We start from the raw sequence: 18587 nt of genomic DNA, 5'->3' as shown, positions 1-18587 counted from the left end.
TCAAATTACTCCTTCCAAAGTGTATCACCTCACACTTTTCAGGGTTAAATTCCATCTGCCATTTATCTGCCCATTTGACCATCCCGTCTATATCTTCCTGTAGCCCAAGACACTCAAGCTCACTGTTAACCACCCGGCCAATCTTTGTGTCATCCGCAAACTTACTAATCCTACCCGCACATAATCATCTATGTCATTTATATGAATGACAAATAATAATTGGCTTAGGATTGGAAAAGGGTAAAATCAGTTAGAATTCCTGAGAACAATTATTATCCATTGACATCAGCCGGTAAATGCATCCATATCCATAATGTTTGCAAACAGGATTGATGCCCTATGTTTAATAATCTGCTGACATTTGCACTCTAGGTTTACATGAAGGATGGCCATTTGGACGAAGTACCACAGGATTAATTGAGCCTGTGATACGTTATTCTATTTCCTTAATCTATCTCAACATTCATCCGGCTTCCTGGCCCATTCTTTTTGCAGCGTTGTCTGCTCAATTTGGGTAAATTATAAGTGTTCATAATGCCAATGAAGGTAGGACATACTCATAATATTGGTGATGCTGCTTTGTATGGTTAACAAGCCACTCCACAAATAGCATTCCTCCAGTAACTGAGCTCTAATTCACTCCTCAACTACAGCAAGCATCAAGGAGTCTTTGAGTGGTTTGAACAGAAAGAACTGGAGAAAGAAAAATGTGAAATTGTTTATTTTGGCAGGAAGAATAAAAAAGAAGCTTATTATCTAAATGATGAGAGATTGCAGAGCTCTGAGATTCAGAGGGATCTGGGTGCCCTAGTGCATGAATCATAAAAGGTTAGCATGCAGGTACAGCAAGTAATTAGGAAAGCTAATAGAATTATCATTTATTGTGAGGGGAATTGATTACAAAAGTAGGGAGGTTATGCTTCAGTTGTACAGGGTACTGGTGAGACCACATCTGGAGTATTACATACAGTACTGGTCTCCTTATTTAAAGAAAGATATAAATGCGTTAGAAGCAGTTCAGAGAAGATTTACTGGACTAATACCAGGAATGAGCAGGTTGTCTTATGTGAAAAGGTTGGACAGGTTAGGCTTGTATCCACTGGAATTCAGAAGAGTAAGAGGCGACTTAATTGAAACCTGAGTGGTCTTGCATGTGGAGAGGATGTTTCCTCCTCTGGGAGAAGCTAGAACTAGGGGTCGCTGTTTAAAAATAAGGGATCGCTCATTTAAGACAGAGGTGAGGAGAATTTTTTCCCATCAGAGGGTTGAGAGTTTTTGGAACTCTCTGCCTCAAAAAGCCGTGGAAGCAGAGTCTTTGAATATTTTTAAGGCAGAGCTGGATAGATTCTTGATTAACAAGGGAGTGAAACGTTACCAGGGGTAGACAGGAATGTGGGGTTGAGGTTACATTCAGATCAGCCATGATCTTATTGAATGGCAGAACAGGTTCGAGGGACCAAGTGGCCTACTCCTGCTCCTAATTCATACGTCAGTAGGAAAGTGGGATGTAAGGGTCACTAATGGGGAAGCGAAGAAAGCCAGTACTTAAACAGTGAAAACAAGGAAAGTCAATGATTCGCAGTGCTTAGTTCCCAATATTGTTTGTGCAGTGTTGCACAGCTCAAGTGAAAACCAATTGCATTTTCACTTTTCATCTTTGTGCCCCCCTCCAAAGACAGAGGGAAAATTTTAGGAGAATCATGGTGGATGATTTTTCACACCTTCGGTCTTACACCTGTGCAGCATCATGGTTGGTGAGCAACCAACAGGTCTTAGCAATGGGTGGTGTGTAACACCAAGCTCCTAGAGAAACTGGGAGATTATTTTCTCCTACATTGTTAAATTATTTGGCAGTAGTAGAGTATATATCTGCCTCCATTTTGTTTTCTTTGCTGGTTCAGGTTTTTATTTGTTTCTTTAAACGTTATTCATTCACTGCTCTCCCACCGCTCACACTTCAACTGGACACATCTTATGTCTCTTTCCCCGTTATCAGCTTTCCTTCACTGGGTGGCGCTGTCTGCGGCGGACCCGCTCCTCTCTTCCCTCCAGTTGATGGCGCTGTCTCCGGCGGACTCGCCCCGCTCTTCCCCTTCAGTTGCTGGCGCTGTCGTTGGCGGACCCGCTGCGCTCTTCCCCTCCAGTTGGCGGCGCTGTCGCTGGCGGACCCGCCCCGCTCTTCCCCTCCAGTTGGCGGCGCTGTCGCCGGCGGACCCGCCCCGCTCTTCCCCCTCCAGTTGGTGGCGCTGCACCTTTAACTCGACCAAGGTCTTTTTTTTTCCCGACCGTCGCCGGGTCGGGGGCCCAGGGACGGCAGTAACGAGATGAACACGTTAGTATTCGCTGGGAATCACTTCATTGGTTTGTGGTGTCACGGCAAATTGGCGGGGGTGGGGGATCGAGGCTGCAGGTTGGGACTCAGGCCTCACATGTGGGGAATGGCCTCGGCCTCGCCTGAAGGGGTAGGGGTTGGGGTTGGGGTTGTGGGGGGGGAAGCCGGGTCCCAGGACTGGGAGACTTAACAGCGAAAAATAATTCACCCGGGATCCCATTGAAATTCTGTATGAAATAAAGTGAGAACATTCTGTGACTTGGTGACACTAAAAGAGCCGGTAATGGACACTCCAGAGCCTGGGACTGAAGGGGCTGAGGCTTTGAGACCAGGAATGTGGAATATTAGCATAAGCGCAGTGTGTGGCACCACAGAACCTGGAATACCGGGCAGAAAGCCTAAAGCCTAGAGCTAGGCAAAAGGAGATACAGAAATCTCAAATGGGGAGGCATCAGCACTGTATGTGGCATTATAAAACCAGGACTCAGCAATGTCAGGGACTGGCACCTACAGAGCCAGGAGTTGGAAATGTCACGCAGCAACAGGTAGTTAGTTAGGCACTGCAGTCCTGCAGTTAGCAATGCCAGAGGATGGAGCTCAGACCTTAATGCCTGCAATCAGCAATGTCAGTGCATGAAGTAGTGAGATTGTCTCTGAGGCGCTGCAGGGCTTTTTGTGAATGACCTGTCGTTTGGCATAGCATTTGGCTCTTTTGCCTGTACAGCTGCAGCAGTCGGTTGTTTAGTCCCCACAGTTTCTGTTTTTGTCATCGTTTTTGCCCTGTTGAGAATCATAGAGCTGATACAGCACAGAAGGAGGCCATTTGGTCCATTGTTTCCATGCCAGCTCTCCGTAAGAGCTAGTCCTACTTCCCCACCTTTCCTCTGGAGATCTGCAAATTTGTTCTCTCCAGATAATTATCCAATTCCCCTTTGAAAGCCATGATTTAATTTCGAGTGTCAGTCTCTCTCAGGTAGTGCAGTCCAGATCCTAACTACTCGATGCATAAAAAAGTTTTTCTAAATGTCACCTCCTGTTCTTTGCCAATCACCTTCAATCAGTGCCCTCTGATTCTCAACCCTTCTGCCAATGAGAACAGTTCTTCCCTACCTACTCTGTTCAGATCCCTCATGATGTTGAACATCTCTATCAAATCTCCTCTCAACCTTCTTTTCTCCAGGGAGACCAGCCCCTGCATCATCAATTTACTGTTGTAACTGTCTCTTATCCCTGGGAGCATTTTTTCCTGCTCCAATTCCTTCCGATCCTTAATAAAGCCCAGAGTTGGTCACAGTTGAGACCCAACTGGAGTTTAAAAGTTCACCAAAACTTCCTTGTTTTCATTCTCTATGTCCCTATTTATAAAACTCAAGATTCTTTATGCCTTATTAACCACTTTCTCAACCTGCCACCTTCAACAATTGTGCACATTTGGCCCCAGGGCCCTCTGCTCCTGAACCCCCTTTATTTTATATTGCTTTTCATCGTTCTTCCTACCAAAATATATCATTCCACATTTCTCTGCATTACCACCAACCTGTCTATGTCCTCTTGAATTCTATTACTATTTTCCTCACTGTTCACAGTACTTCCAAGTTTTGCATCACCTGCAAACTTTGAATTTGTGCCCTATATAATCTGCTCTTGTTAACTGAGGCTGTTGAGATTTGTTTTAATATTCATTTTCTTTTGTCTTTACTTTCCCCTGACCGTTCTTTAGCCCTTTCTAGCCCCCCCCCCCCCCCCCCCCCCCCCCGGAAATGTTTGTAGAAATCTGCTTGTTGAAGACATTTTAAAATCTGTATTTTTTGAGCCTTTGATATTCTTCCTGTCTTGAAGGCTGTCATTCAGACAACCAGATGCAGTCACAGGTAGCTTTTGCAATACCTCCTCTTATTAACTATTTTTCATGTGTTATCTAAGACATTTAGAACAACAAGCTTGCATCCAAGATAATCTAGGTTAGTCAAGCCCATAGATATGAGGGGAGATCTGGAGAACATCGATTGGGTAAATGGACTAAAATGTATGGTGGTAAATAAGCAGTGGGAAACAATTCAAGATATTCCACAAGAATATATTCCATTGAAAAACAAAACTTCAGTGAGAGAGATCCACCTATGGATTAAAAAGAGGCTTGTAATGTTGTAATGTAAAGAGTAATAGTAAGTCTGAGGACTGGGAGTGTTTTAGAAACCAACAAAAGGGCCATCAAATGGTTGGTAAAAATAGAATGAGAGAGTAAACCAGCCAGGAAATAAACCCAGATTGTAAGAACTTTTACAATTATATAAAACAAAAGAGTAGCTGAAGTAAATGTTGGAGAATGAGGAAATGGCAGAGATATTAAACAAATATATTGTCTGTCTTCACAGTAAAATATACAAATTACATACCAGAAATTGGGGGTAAGCCAGGGGCCAGTAAGAGTGAGGAAATTAGGATAATTAATATCAACAGAGAAAATGTACTGCAGTAAAATCTGACACAGCTCTAGACTGATCCCTGGGTTGAGAAGATTGTCTTATGATGAGAGGCTGAGTAAATTGGGTCTATATTCTCTGGAGTTTAGAAGAATGAAAAGTGATCGTTTTGAAACATAAAAGATAATAAAAGGGACATGACAGGGCTGATACTGGAAAGTTATTTCATCTGGCTACAGAATCTAGAACAAGGGGCCACAGTTTCAGGATAAAGGGCCAAACATTTAGAACAGAGATGAGAAATTTCTTCACCCAATGTTTGTGAATCTTTGCAGTTCTCTACCCCAGAGGGTTGTGGATGCTCCTTTATTGATATATTTAAGGGTGGGATAGACAGGTTTTTGGTGTCTCAGGGAATCAAGGGATATGGTGAGTGGGTGGGAAAGTGGAGTTGAAGGTCAAGAATAGCTGTGATCCTCTACATTGATTCCTCTACATTGGAGAGACCAAACGCAGACTGGGCGACCGCTTTGCAGAACACCTTCGGTCTGTCCGCAAGAATGACCCAGACCTTCCTGTCACTTGCCATTTTAAAACTCCACCCTATTCTCTTGCCCACATGTCTGTTCTTGGCTGCATTGTTCCAGTGAAGCTCAACGCAAACTGGAGGAACAGCACCTCATCTTCCGACTATGCACTTTACAGCCTTCCAGACTGAATATTTTTTCAACAACTTTAGATCTTGAACTCCCTCCTCCATCCCCATCCCCTTTCTGTTTCTTCCCTCTCCCATTTGTTTTTTCCAATAATTTATATAGATTTTTCTTTTCCCACCTATTTCCATTATTTTTAAATCTATACCTTTTATGCCCTTTTAGTCTTATTTCACCCCACTAGAGCTATCTGTACCTTGCGTGTCCTGCTATCCATTCTTAATTAGCACATCCTTTTCGATAATATCACCACCTTCAATACCTCTTTGTTCTTTTGTCTGTGACATCTTTTGGTTATCTGCTATCACTGCTTGCTTGTCCCTACAACCACAACACCCCACACCCCCACTTAAACCAGCTTATATTTCACCCCTCTCCTATTTTTACTTAGTTCTGTTGAAGGGTCATGAGGACTCGAAACGTCAACTGTGCTTTTCTCCGCTGATGCTGCCAGACCTGCTGAGTTTTTCCAGGTATTTCTGTTTTTGTTTTGGATTTCCAGCATCCGCGGTTTTTTGTTTTTATAGCCATGATCATATTGACTTGTGGAGCAGACTAGATGGGCTGAAAGGTCTTCTCCTTCTTATGGCCTTAATCTGTTCCTCATCTAATGTCTATGAGCATTTCAGTAACAGTTACAAGATGCCGATCGAGAATGGGCAGCAAGGTTTTCCCCCTCTATAGCCCACAGGCACCGAATTCAGTTGAAGCACATGTCAAACTATTTAATTAAGATGCGCTAACTCAGCATAGACCAGGGATTCAACCTGTAGCCTTCCTGATCTGTATAACCTCAGCTGAATGTTGGACAGTAAAATTACCAACTGAACTATCAAAGAATTAATGTATTATAATTGGTTTACTAGGCGTTGTTTTAACACATTTCCTTGGTTGTGAAAACAGATGTTGTAGATGAATAACCCAGTTTCATTTAAACCCCTGAAACTTTCAGTAGTCTGCACCACATTGCTGCTGCAGTGTAATGAGAACTAGTTGATGTGGAGGAGTGTAATGGAGGAAGGCACTATCCAGGACAGTGGAGAGATCTTGTGACACAAAATATAAGTGCCTGTGAGTTGCCCCATTTAAGTTCCTCTTGCAGGGGCCAGGAAAACAGCCACAGAAAAGGAAACAAGAAGAATTCGCCTCAGGGGCCCTTAGGTTAGGAAAGTGGGGGCATCAAAAGGTCTCATCTGCTCAACCTGCTCAATGTCCTGTGACTCCTTCCACGCCTGACGGAAAGTGTATCTGCATTTATCAAGTGATAGCAGCTTTTGGCTGCCTTAATTCTTCCTGTTGTCAAATGACTTGCTGCAACTCATGCATGAAGAATGGCTTTTTGAGCTGCGCACAGTCGGAATCAGTACCCCTGAGAGAGGAGGAGATTGGGGGAAAAGAATTAACAAAAGCAAATAGTCTTATCGTGCTATCTTCCCATTCATTAATGTTGAATTAACAACCTGCAGGCTTTCTTAATCATTAATATCTTGCCCTGATGCAGGCCTGCCTCCCATTGGCTGATTACAAACTTCTGGTTGTTGTGGTTATGTCCAAGATCCGGGCCAGCCCGCCCACAGGGGCTGATAGAAGATGTGCAGAGCCAGGCGAAGGAAAGATCGAGGTAAGTTCGTTGTCTAAATGATTGACTATGTCAGACTAAACAAATACATTTTTGGGTAATGGGTCAATATCTTTAAAATAAACGGTCTGAATCCTAAATCTCTTCATCTGTCCCCCACCCCCCCGTTTAAGTTGCTCCTTAAAACCCACGTTTTTGACCAAGCTTTTGATCACGTGTCAAAATGTCTTTGCATCTATGTCAGTTTTGTCCAGTTATGCTCCTGTGAAATGTTTTGGCTCGTTTACATTGTTATTAACATTTTAAATGTTAATTTTCCACCTACTCTTGGCTTTCCTGGGCACATTATAACTGTCTCTATACTAGTCTGTTAGTTGGGGCACTGTATAGCAGTCACTCTATCACAATTCATCTGTTCTTGTAATTGAAAATATTACACCAAATATGACTGCCTCTTCTCCGCTCCTGACAGAATGTTGACAACCGCTTCTAAATCCTCTTGCAGCTTAAGGGAGCCCAGAAACAGTTAATGTCTCCTTTCCTGGAAAGTAAGATGACCAGTGGAGAATAAATGGCCAAATATATTGCAAACTATTTTTCATGGAATATGGGCAACGCTGGAAAGACCAATAATTATTGTCCATCCCCAGTTGCCCTTGAGAAGGTGTTGGTGAGCAAACCACCTGTGGTACAGGTACTCATAGGGTGCCTCTAGGTAAGGAATTCCAGGATTTTGACTCAGCGACAGTGACAGAACGGCAATATAGTTCTAAATTGGGATGGTGTCTGACTTTGACGGGATCTTGCAGGTGGTGGTATTCCTCTGTCCTTGTCCTTCTAGGTGGGTAGCAGTTGGGGATTCGGGAAGTTTTGTTGAGGGAGCCTTGGTGAGCTGCTGCAGCGCATCTTGCAGATGGTGCACCTGGATGGTGTCAAACCTCTTGAGTGTTATTGGAGCTGCATTCATCCAGGCAAGTGGAGAGTATTCCATCACACTCCTGACCTGTATCATGTAGATTGTGGACAGGCTTCCACAGAGAGTTAGGAGGCAAATTATTGATGCAGAATTCCCAGCCTCTGACCAGCTTTTGTGACCAGAGTGTTTACGGTCCAGTTAAGGCTATGGTCAATACTAATTCCCATGATATAATGGTGAGGATTTAGTGACAGTAATACAGTTGAATATAAGGATTGTTGGTTAACTGTCTCTTGTTGGAGATGGTCATGCCTGGCAGTTGTGTGGCACAAGTGTTACTTGTCACTTATCAGCTTGAGTTCAGGAACAAGATCATGTCTTTCAACTCAGCACTCTACAGCCCTCTGCATTCAACATTAAGTTCAACAATCTTAGATCAGAACCTCTTCCTCCATTTTGTTTTTTTTAACTGGTTGTTTTTTCCCGTTTCTTTATTCCTTAACTTTGCAATTGGATGGCTGCTATCCAGCCATTCACGCCTCATGTGGACATGTTTTTTGTTTCTTTACTAAACCCGTTACCATTCCCTTTGGCTTTTGTACCATGAAACCTTTTGTCGTTTAATCTCTCCTGTCTTCCATCCTATCACAGACCTTCCCTTTTGTTTTTCCCCTCCCTCCTCCATTTCATTTTCTCAAAACCTATTACATTTCTGTCTTTCCTCAGTTTGATAAAGGGTCATCGACCTGAAACGTTAACTCTGTTTCTCTCCACAGATGCTGCCTGACCCAATGTTTATGGCCAAAACTTGCTCTGTGTATCCATGATTCTGTAAGATGGTGGTGGGAATCAATTATTTATTTCTTTTTTTCCTAATTTTCTCTCCACCCTTCTCAGGCAATTATTGAAGTATATTTTGATATGCACTGGCATCACTTCGGTACCATATTTTTTCATGCGTGACAATAAACACTGGCAGGCTGCTTTTTAATTCTTTAGTGGGACACAAGTGTTGCTGGCAAGGCCAACATTTGTTGCTCATTCCTAATTGCACTTGAGAAGGTGATGGTGAGCTGCCTTCCTGAACTGCTGCAGTCCATTGGGTTTAGGTACCCCTACCGTGCCAGTAGGAAAGGAGTTTCAAAAGTTTGACCCTGCAGCACTGAAGGAATGGTGTTATCGTTCCACGTCAGGATGGCTTGGAGGGGAACTTGCAGGTGGTGGTGTTCCCATGCATCTGCTGCCCTTGCCCTTCTAGGTGGTAGAGATCGCAAGTTTGGTTGGTGTTGCTGAAAGAGGCTTGATGAGTTACTGGAGTGCATCTTGTATATGGTATACACTGCCAGCGCTGTGCATTGTTGGTAGAGGAAGTGAATGCTTAACGTGGTAGATGGAGTGCCCATCAAGCGGACTGCTTTGTCCTGGATGGTGTTGAGCTTCTTTAGTGCCTTTCGAGCTGCATTCATCCAGGTGAGAGGAGCTTAGACTATGTGTCTTGACAATGAGTGTCGCTCAGCATCACAACCAAACCTGATTCTGGCATCATCTGGAATCCTTACACTCCCTGCAGAAGCTGCCGTATGACCAATCTGGCCAATTTTCCCTCCTTGAATCCAAGGGTCACAGAACCTAATTGTAGCACCCCTTAGCTGGGATCTGCAAACTCCACACAGACTGGCTTTGAAGCTGAGATTTCCTGATCTGTTCAGCTGAGCTGCTCACTGGATAAACACACTAAACAGTTCAGAGATTTCCTTCAGGTGAAATCTGCCTTCACTTCTGGAAAGAAAAAAAGTGTTACGTTAATACATTTGCCCCTTTTAAAACCACAACTTAATCAATCTTTGCATCTGGAAAATTTTGTTTGAATGCAAGGTCTCAAACTAACCACAGCCATTTTCTTGATCATGCAAGTCAGGTGCTTCAGGGCATTGGGTCATAGAACCATACTGTGTGGACTGAACCTGATCAACAGGAAGGATGCTCTTGGAAAGGGTGCTGTACCCTCACAAATGGAGGCTACTGAAGCTGTGCAGCAGCATGTACAAAAAGAAGGGCCATCATGGAATGGCTTCAACGTTAGGATTTTCACATAGGTTTGTTGGGAGAGAGCCCCCTCAAAGCGGCTGCTCTGTGCATTTGCACCATTTTACTGCCACCTGTGCTATCTGATGATCACTGGCCCAAATCTTCCAATTAGAGTAACAACGTTCACTGCTTTTGTGTGTCAGGACCTAGAAGATGACGCAAAGCATGTACATGCACGATACTTCTACATGAACTTTAAAATTCCAGAGGGCTGCGGTATGCTGCCCAGACCCCTCTGTGGAAGCAAACGACACTGACTCTGCAGTTGGAGACTTGGGCCCGATGCCCTGAACTTGCCCAGAAATTTACACCAAAATGTCTAAACTTTTAATCGCAGGCATAGGACCAGGGTTCTCGGGAAGGGCTTTTTCTTATACAAAATGTATTTGAAAGCAAACTTGAAGAACGATCAATAACCACCCACAATCACCTCTTTTTTTCCACATTTGCTTGCATTGCATTAATGTTTATACAAACTCAAAAACAATTAAAAGTCTTTCAAAGATTAAAAATAGTAAAAAAAATTAGAACTTTTTTAAAAAGGTACTGCAATACTGCTGAATCTCAAGGGGCATTTTTCCACCAGGGCTGTGGCCTCAGCATTTCTGCACCTCACCTGAAACCCTCTTTGCACCCTGACAGCAAATCCCTAAAAGCCCCAGCACAATAACGCAGAAAATCTGAGCCCCTGTCTGCACTCACATGCAGGAGGGACGAGAGAAAACAAAGGGCCACTTTATTTGGAATCAAGCTCTGAGCCAACAGTGTTAAGGTTCAAAGCCATGGACCGTGCCAAGTTTTTCACAGATCATTTTTGGCTCATTTAGTGAGGGGTGCTTGCAGAAGGTGTTTCAGATGGAATACATCATAGAGAGGCAGCAGGACAAGCACTTGACAGCACTTCAAAGGGCAATCAAATTGGCAGGCACAACAATGACAGCTGAGACGTGCCTTTTTATCTTGTGCACTCCAGATTTGGCTCGTCCCTGTTCCCACCTCAGATCTACCTGTTTGGGCAACAGACCCATTTTTCCATCAGTTAAGACCCTGACCTCATCAAGATCCCGATTCACCCCCAACAGAGGGGAGTTGCTGATCTATAATCTGACCTATCTCCATTGGGAAAATCCAGACCCAGGACTTTTGAATCAGACTTCTTGTGGGAGGATTTGTAGTTGTCAGCTGGTGAAGTGAGAAGTTGATGATCAGTACTTTGGTGATCAGTACTTTAGAACAGCAAGGGGTGACTATTGGGGTTACATGATCACATTCCCAAATTGCCATGGACCCCTTCCATGTTTTGTGCCTCTGGCCTGTACAGATATTAAAGTTGCCAAGTAGATTACCTTCCTTTCGAACAAAGAAATGGCCCATTGTCGATCTTCAAGTTCTCGAAGTAAAAAAAGGACAAGTTTCTTTCGAAGAGGGGTGAGAAAAGATCTTGCCAGGAACTTGTAACCAAAATGCCCTTGAAGTTCTGCTGGTTAGGTTAAAGTTCCAGCTTCTGCAAAAATGTATTTGCATAATCAGAAACATAAAATCTTCCATGAACCAGCTTAATCGGGTTGTTCTTTTTCTCCTCACAAAAAGTATTCTTTGATGTTTTTAAGAACGTTAACCAAGTACACTTTTATCAATACAGTTAACAATGGGTTTTTCACAAAAATTAAGTACTTTATAAAGGTGCCTAGTACTCCACCTCTGAGAAACCTGATTTAAAATCACTGAAAATGACAAGTTATATCAAACCATTTGATGACTTAATTTGCATACACTTGTCAGTTTCTTAATAGATTAAATATTTCCTGATGAAAAATCTTTTAGGGTCTGCGCATCTAAGGAAACGAGCACAATTTGAACAGCTTTCAGGAATCCATGCATGGTGGAATCTCTCCATTTCAATTTATAGGCCATGACCAGATTGTGGGCATGATTCAGGTGAATTGAATCTTGAACCAACATAAAAGATTGTGGAAAACACAAACTCGCATTTAATGTTGTGTTTAAAACTCCCTCTTCCTTTGCGCTTGTTCAGCCGATTGAGCTTGAAACTGGGCACAAAACAAACGGAATCTCTGCCTTGTGAGGTGGGATTAAACACACAGCTCTGGCTTGAACAGAGTATTAAGAGTGTCAGTGGGTTCAACCAGAGCAAACAGACAAGGTAGTTGATGGAGCCACACCAAATTGCATCAGTTTTGAGAATGTTGTGATGTGGGAAATTTTGGCTGAACCAGGACTTGATGCAGGAGAGCTTTGGAAATTAAACTTGAAATTGAATAAAAGTGGTTCCATACTATGGAAGATTTCAGATTCAGTAATTTTTCCAATGTTCATCGACTGTTCAAATAAAAATTGGGCTTTGTGTTCATAACCAGAATAATCATATCTCTGAGTAGCTATTTGATTAATAGTAATTTGTAACAATGGTGCCTGGGACTCTGTCTTTAATATATGTTTTAGTTTTCCACCCACTATAATACAACATTTTTAAATAAAAAGTGCAATAAAGTTCAACACAACTTCTCTGTGCTTGAAGAAATTATCTTTCTGATTGTGAGTTTACACTTCAAAGCATAATGCTTATCGGTCACCAAATGAAAAATGGAATTTGTGTGTTTATTTTGCCAATCTTACAAAGTTTAAAAAGGAGAAGTGCACAGGAGTATTTTTCGTTTAACTGTCACAAGATGCTTTGTCACTTCCTGCTGCTTGGGGGTTGCCAAAAACCTTTTCCCTGCTATAAATGCTCCAGTTATGTTGCAATTTTTTTTACTGATTCCTGCAATTCATTGCTAGGATAACACTTCCACACACTCTGGCATTTCACCACTTGGTAAGTTAAATGCTGTCAAAAGTTAGACCAGTTGGATGTATTTTTGAAACTGTTATTAGGATCACAGTGCTCTTAAAATCTGCCTTGTGCATTTTAAAGAAGTGGATGCAGACAAGGACAGACTGTGTCATCAGTCTCTCTCTCTCTGCTAGATATTACTTGGCTTTGCATCTGTTATTGATTATCAGTTAAACTTTGTTCCACGTGGAAGTACAAAAGGGATTGTTTTTTTTTTCGCAACTTGCCTAGCTGTATGTCCTTGTGCATAATGTGCACAAACAAGTCTCAAGCTAAGAGATAAGCGTAATAAATACAGTGCTTTTGGCCGATAATGCTCATGGCATATAGATGTGCCTTTTTTCTGTACAGTGACTGTTAGAACTCGTTTTCAAATCATGAATCATTTCTGCAGAATTACATATGTACTGTTGTGGGATCAATCATGTGCCACACTGGCCATTCATGTAGTGATTATCTCTGCATTTTTGTAATCATTCACATGGCAACAGAGAATGCACCATTGTATGCGACTGTTGATCTGTCACAAAATGATAGTGTACTGGCATGACACAGTTGTCACTAGGATTTCATTAGAACCTAATGGTGGGCATGTGACGTTTCTGTGATTTTTATATTTGTTAAAGATCTGAAAAATAGCCAGGGGCACAAATCTGGATTTTATCTTACAATCTTCATGACCTTGGGTTGTATCTGAGGAGAGCATTTTGAGCAATTTAACACCAATTTTCACAGGTCTCTCATTGGTACAGGAACAATTAGCAGCGATGAATTGAGTATCACACGAGAATCATACTTCTTTAAAAGTAGAGTCAGGCTCAACTGTTGAGTGCCTCTTAATTTCACAAGGAAACAGTACTGTTGTCTGTTTATCTCCCACACTTCTGTTTATTTAATTACCCACTTCCTTCAGGTTATTACCCTTTGTGTACAGTAATTCAAATGGTGGATCATACCCACAGTTTATGGCATTCAAGAAATTTTGCAAGATTTGCTCATTTGGTAGTGGTTTTTGATCTGAATCAGAAAGTTGGTTCAAGCTCTCCTCCTTGAGCTGATTATCCAGGCGGTCATGCCAGTTAAGTACTGAGAGAGTCCTGTATATTGAGCCATCTTTTGGGTCAGAATTTAAACCAAGGTTCTGTCCATCTGTTCAAGAACAGCAATGGCTTCTCCTGGTCTTGTCAGAAAAACACATTAGCTGAATACTAGCCACGCTGTTGTTCGTGGGAGCACAAAATGGCTGTCAGATTTTACCCCATAATAGCCATCACTTCATAAGTAGTCTATTCAGTGAAGAACTTTAATTTGTCTTCTGTAAATCAGAAATATTCTTAGAAATTAATTCTGAAGAACTTCACTAACTAAGCCATACAGAAGTCATTAGCCTAAATATATGGGCTGAATTGTGTTCTCTTGTTCAAATCATTCATGAATTTAATGCACAACTGACTTTTTGAAAAGGAACATGATCTAAAGAGCACTCGACCTAATTACCAGAGCAGCTGTTTGAAACAGTTGTTTCATTTTTACAAAACATTACTATTTGGACTTGTCTACCAGAGGTATTTTGCATTTTGTGAGATCTGCTTTATCTCTACTAGAGTAAGAGCCTCACTCTCGTGCACCTGTACTAGATTGCTGTAGTCTGTGGAGGACAGTGAATAATGGGCTTAGGGTATCATATAGGCAATTGAGAGCTAGTTGTTCTCAGGTTTCTCAGACACAAGTTGTAGAGTAAGCGTCCTATCCTGTTGGCTCTCCCTCCTGCCTCTCAACCAGGGATTTGTGTATAACACAAAGTAATCCTGGAGTGATGGGAGAAAATGATTAATCCGGCAGGTACACTGTTTATGGAATAGGACAATAATGGGTCAAGCTGGGAAATATATATTACACCGTCTGTCCAACAGAACTCTAGTGAGTGGCATTGTACAGAAACTAATTGGTTGAGACAATGGTTCCAATTTCCTGCTCTCTCAATTCTTCAGTGTAACAGGGCACTCAGGTGGATAATGAATCGGGGACATTCTGGAGTTCCTGCTCCAGTCCTTGCCTGTCCACTAGTTTCCTACGCACAAATAGTTTACAGTGCGTCCGATCAAAGTATCCTCTAATTTGTTTCGAAATGCACAACCAATTCATTTTAGTTCACGGGCCCTTTAAATTTTCTTGCACAGCTGCACACGTGCAGTAAATAAGGGCCGACGTGTGCACAGCCTGTGTGGAAACTTTCAGGTGCACGATCGCAAAGCTTAGAGGGAACACTGCATCAAATATGTACAATATTACTATTGTTTGTATTTCATATCATTCTTGAGTAAATTGCATTTATCCAACACTTCCTTAGTTTTCACTGAAAACATTTAAATCAAATATGTACAATATTGACTGGTGCAAATGAGGGAAATGTGGCCCCAGTGTATTTGCCATAATTTGTGCAATAGCGACACTGGATGCCAGGGGTACATTGAGATTTCTGGAATTGGACTTTTTGCTGATTATTCCATCGTGTTCAGCTACATTTATATTTCATTTAATGAAGCAGCTCAAGTCAGCCAATAGCAGGACCTGAATAAACATTAATTCTTGGGCTAACATGTGGCAGATAATATTCATGCCACATGGTGACAGGTAAAATTACCATATTGAACAAAGTAAAGCCCAACCATCTCCCCGTGATCCAAAATGGCACCATCGTCAGCAAGACCTCACCATGAACATCTGGAGGTCAACTTTGAACAGAAGCTGGATGGCTATATAAATACCATGGCCACTTAAACAGAGCAGGAGATGGGGTTCACTTCTTGACCCTTCAAAATTTCTTCGCCATCTGCAAGACTCGAGTCAGGAATTTGATGGAATACTCGCCCCTTTTCTGGATGGCTGCAACCACAGCAATATTCAAGTTGCTCAGCACCTTCCGGTACAGAGCAATTCATTTGATCGTGCTCCTGCTGCTGGATTCAGTCAGTACACACCCCGTCCATTACTGATGCATTGTGGCTGCAGCATGTACAGCTGCATTGAGAGGCACATTTTTGTGGCAGACAAACCCCACCCTTTGTGCACCTGAAGTCTGCAAAACATAAAATTCCAGGTTAAATGTTTTCAGTGAAAACTAAGGAAGTGTTGGATAAATGCAATTTACTCAAGAATGATATGAAATACAAACAGAAAATGTTGGAAAAACTCAGCAGGTCAAGGCAGTCTCCATAGCAAGAAGCTGAGTTAACTTTTCAGGTCGCTGACCTTTTGTCACATTTCAGGTTGCTGAGCTTTTCTTGAATGATAAGTGTTGTGCTGATAATACTGGTAATAAGGCTATTTTCATCTTTTTGTATAAGATCACAAATGATTGAGATGTGGAAAAGTGGTAAAAGAAATCTTATTAATTAGGTTATATTTTCAGAATTTAATAAAACTTTTAATAAAATTTTTGAAGGATTGGGAACACTAATTTGAGAGAGGTCTACAAGACATCTTTTTTACTTTTTCCCTCAAACATTTTTTATTCATTCACAAGATGTCAGCTTCACTGGCTGGGCCAGCATGTATTGCCCATCCCTAGTTTCTTTGAGCAGATGGTGGTGAGCTGCCTCCTTGAACCGCTGCAGTCCACAGGTACACCCGCAGTGCTGTTAGGAAAGGAGTTCCAGGATTTTGACCCAGCGACAGTGAAAGAACAGCAATATATTTCCAAGTCAGGATGGTGAGTGACTCTGAGGGGAACTGGCAAGTGGTGGTGTTCCCATATATCTGCTGCCCTTGTCCTTCTAGATGGTAGTGATTGTTGGTTTGGAAGGTGCTGTCTAAGGAGCCTTGTTAAATTCCTGCAGTGCATCTTGTTGTATCTGGTAAGCCACATCAACCATAGTAGCACAGTCTTGGTTCTCTTCATGTTGGATTTACACTTTTTTGAATGCTGGAGAACTCCTGAAATTGTTGCTGAAAATGTCCATCGGTGAGCTGAACACTTCCTTTCCAGAGAGTGTCATCGTCAGCAGCCCCTTTTACCTTCAAACCATAGATTTTGAATTGCCTATATCATGAGTGTCTATTTCTGTTTCTCATGTTCTTTTCTGATGGTTCTAATATTTATAATTTACAACAAAAGATGAATCCGCTTCAATAACATTGACAGTAATACACACCTGCAAAAGCAAAATAATGTGGATACTGGAAATCTGAAATATAAATAAATACTTGAAGTACTCCACAAGTGAGGCAGCATTTGGGGAGAGAGAAACAGAGCTAACGTTTCAGGTTAATAACTATTTGATTTTATAATACACAGCTGATTTGGTAGAGGTGTTGTGCTTAATGTTTTTAACTGCACTGATGTGAGGTTCTCAGCCTTGTATTTTCCTAATAAGCCACTCACATTTCTTGTCGCTGCTCGTCATCTTGAACAGGTAATTGGAATTAAAAGAAGAAATATGTGTTAAAACATGGCCTCACCTTCTCAGCTCTACAATCCTCCTAGATCTCTGCACTCCAATTCTGGTCTCTTACACATCCCCAGTTTCCAATGCTCGAAAAATCAGTATCCGTTCCATGAGCTGCCTAGGCCATAAGCTCTGGAATTCCTTCCTCAAACCCCTCTACTGGTCACTTCTGCTTTGAAAAGCTCTTTAAAATCCACCTGTGTGAACAATGACCTATCCTAAAGTTTTCTTATGTAGTTCAGCTTCAAATTTTATTTGATAGCTCTCCTGTAAAATGCCTTGGGATGTTTTACTATGTTAAAGGTTCTATATAAATGCAAGTTAGAACATAACATAAGAAATAGAAGTAGGCCATTCAGCCTTTTGAATCTGCTTTTCCTTTCATTATGATTATAGCTGACCTACCTCAATTCATCCTTTCCACACTATTCCCACACCCCTTAGTGTCCAAATACTTATTGATCTCTGTCTTGAATATACTCAAGGACCGAGTATATCCAGAGCTTTCTGGAGTAGAGGAGGAGAATTCCAATACTCCATAACCCTTTGAGTGAAGAAATTTCTCCTCATCCCCATTCTAAATAGCTAACCCCTTATTCTGAGACTGTGGCAAGTCAGGGGAAACATCTTCCCAGCATCACTTTATCAAACTCCTTAAAACATTTTATGTTTCAATGCAATCACCTTTCGTTCTTCTAAGTTCCAGGAAACATAGGCCCAATCTACTCGATCTCTCCTTACAGGGCAATCCCTTCATCCAGGAGTCTGTCTAGTGAACCATTGTAACATGATCAGGAAGGCTATTGTCTGAAGGAGACCAAAACGGTACATATGGGGCAGAATTTAATATGGGTGGTGGGGGCCCATCATACCATATGAAATCTGGTGGCACTCCTGCCAACCAGATCACAGGGAGTCCTGACATAATGAAGTTCCTAATCGACAGCAGGAATCCTGCACCAGGGCTCTTGGCTACTCCGTGGTCATTTAATTGCTGTGCTATCATGTCTGGGGCAGATATTCTACAATGCCCCTGCCCCCCAAGAGCTGCCAGACAATCAGAGGCCAGCAGCTCTGGGTTCTCAGGGAAGGCGCTGCCAACTGGAGTGGAAGGGAATGGGAGTTGACAGCATGGGCAGGGGTTGGCTTCCTGCAGCCTCTACCCCTTCACAATGCCTAATCCCACAAAATGGGGCAGAGGATGCCTGAGGAAGAGTGATCCCTCCCATCATCC

The 18587-nt window shown here is 42.1% G+C and overlaps 1 protein-coding gene across 1 annotated transcript in view; it reads left to right on the top strand.

The window, feature by feature from the left end:
• The first annotated feature begins 2218 nt into the window (after positions 1-2218).
• LOC121279734 (hyaluronidase-1-like) overlaps positions 2219-18587 on the top strand; it is a 45754-nt gene continuing 29385 nt past the window's right edge. Inside the window, exons 1-2 of the mRNA XM_041190992.1 lie at positions 2219-2332; positions 6970-7089. Coding sequence (XP_041046926.1) covers positions 7015-7089 — 75 coding nt within the window. The 5' untranslated portion in view covers positions 2219-2332; positions 6970-7014. The remainder of the gene's footprint in view (positions 2333-6969; positions 7090-18587) is intronic.

Source organism: Carcharodon carcharias, chromosome 7, assembly GCF_017639515.1.
Source record: "Carcharodon carcharias isolate sCarCar2 chromosome 7, sCarCar2.pri, whole genome shotgun sequence".
In the NCBI taxonomy this organism is placed as follows: Eukaryota; Metazoa; Chordata; class Chondrichthyes; order Lamniformes; family Lamnidae; genus Carcharodon; species Carcharodon carcharias.
The sequence above is the reverse complement of the archived record's forward strand: the minus strand, read 5'-3'. Positions and strand labels throughout refer to the sequence as shown.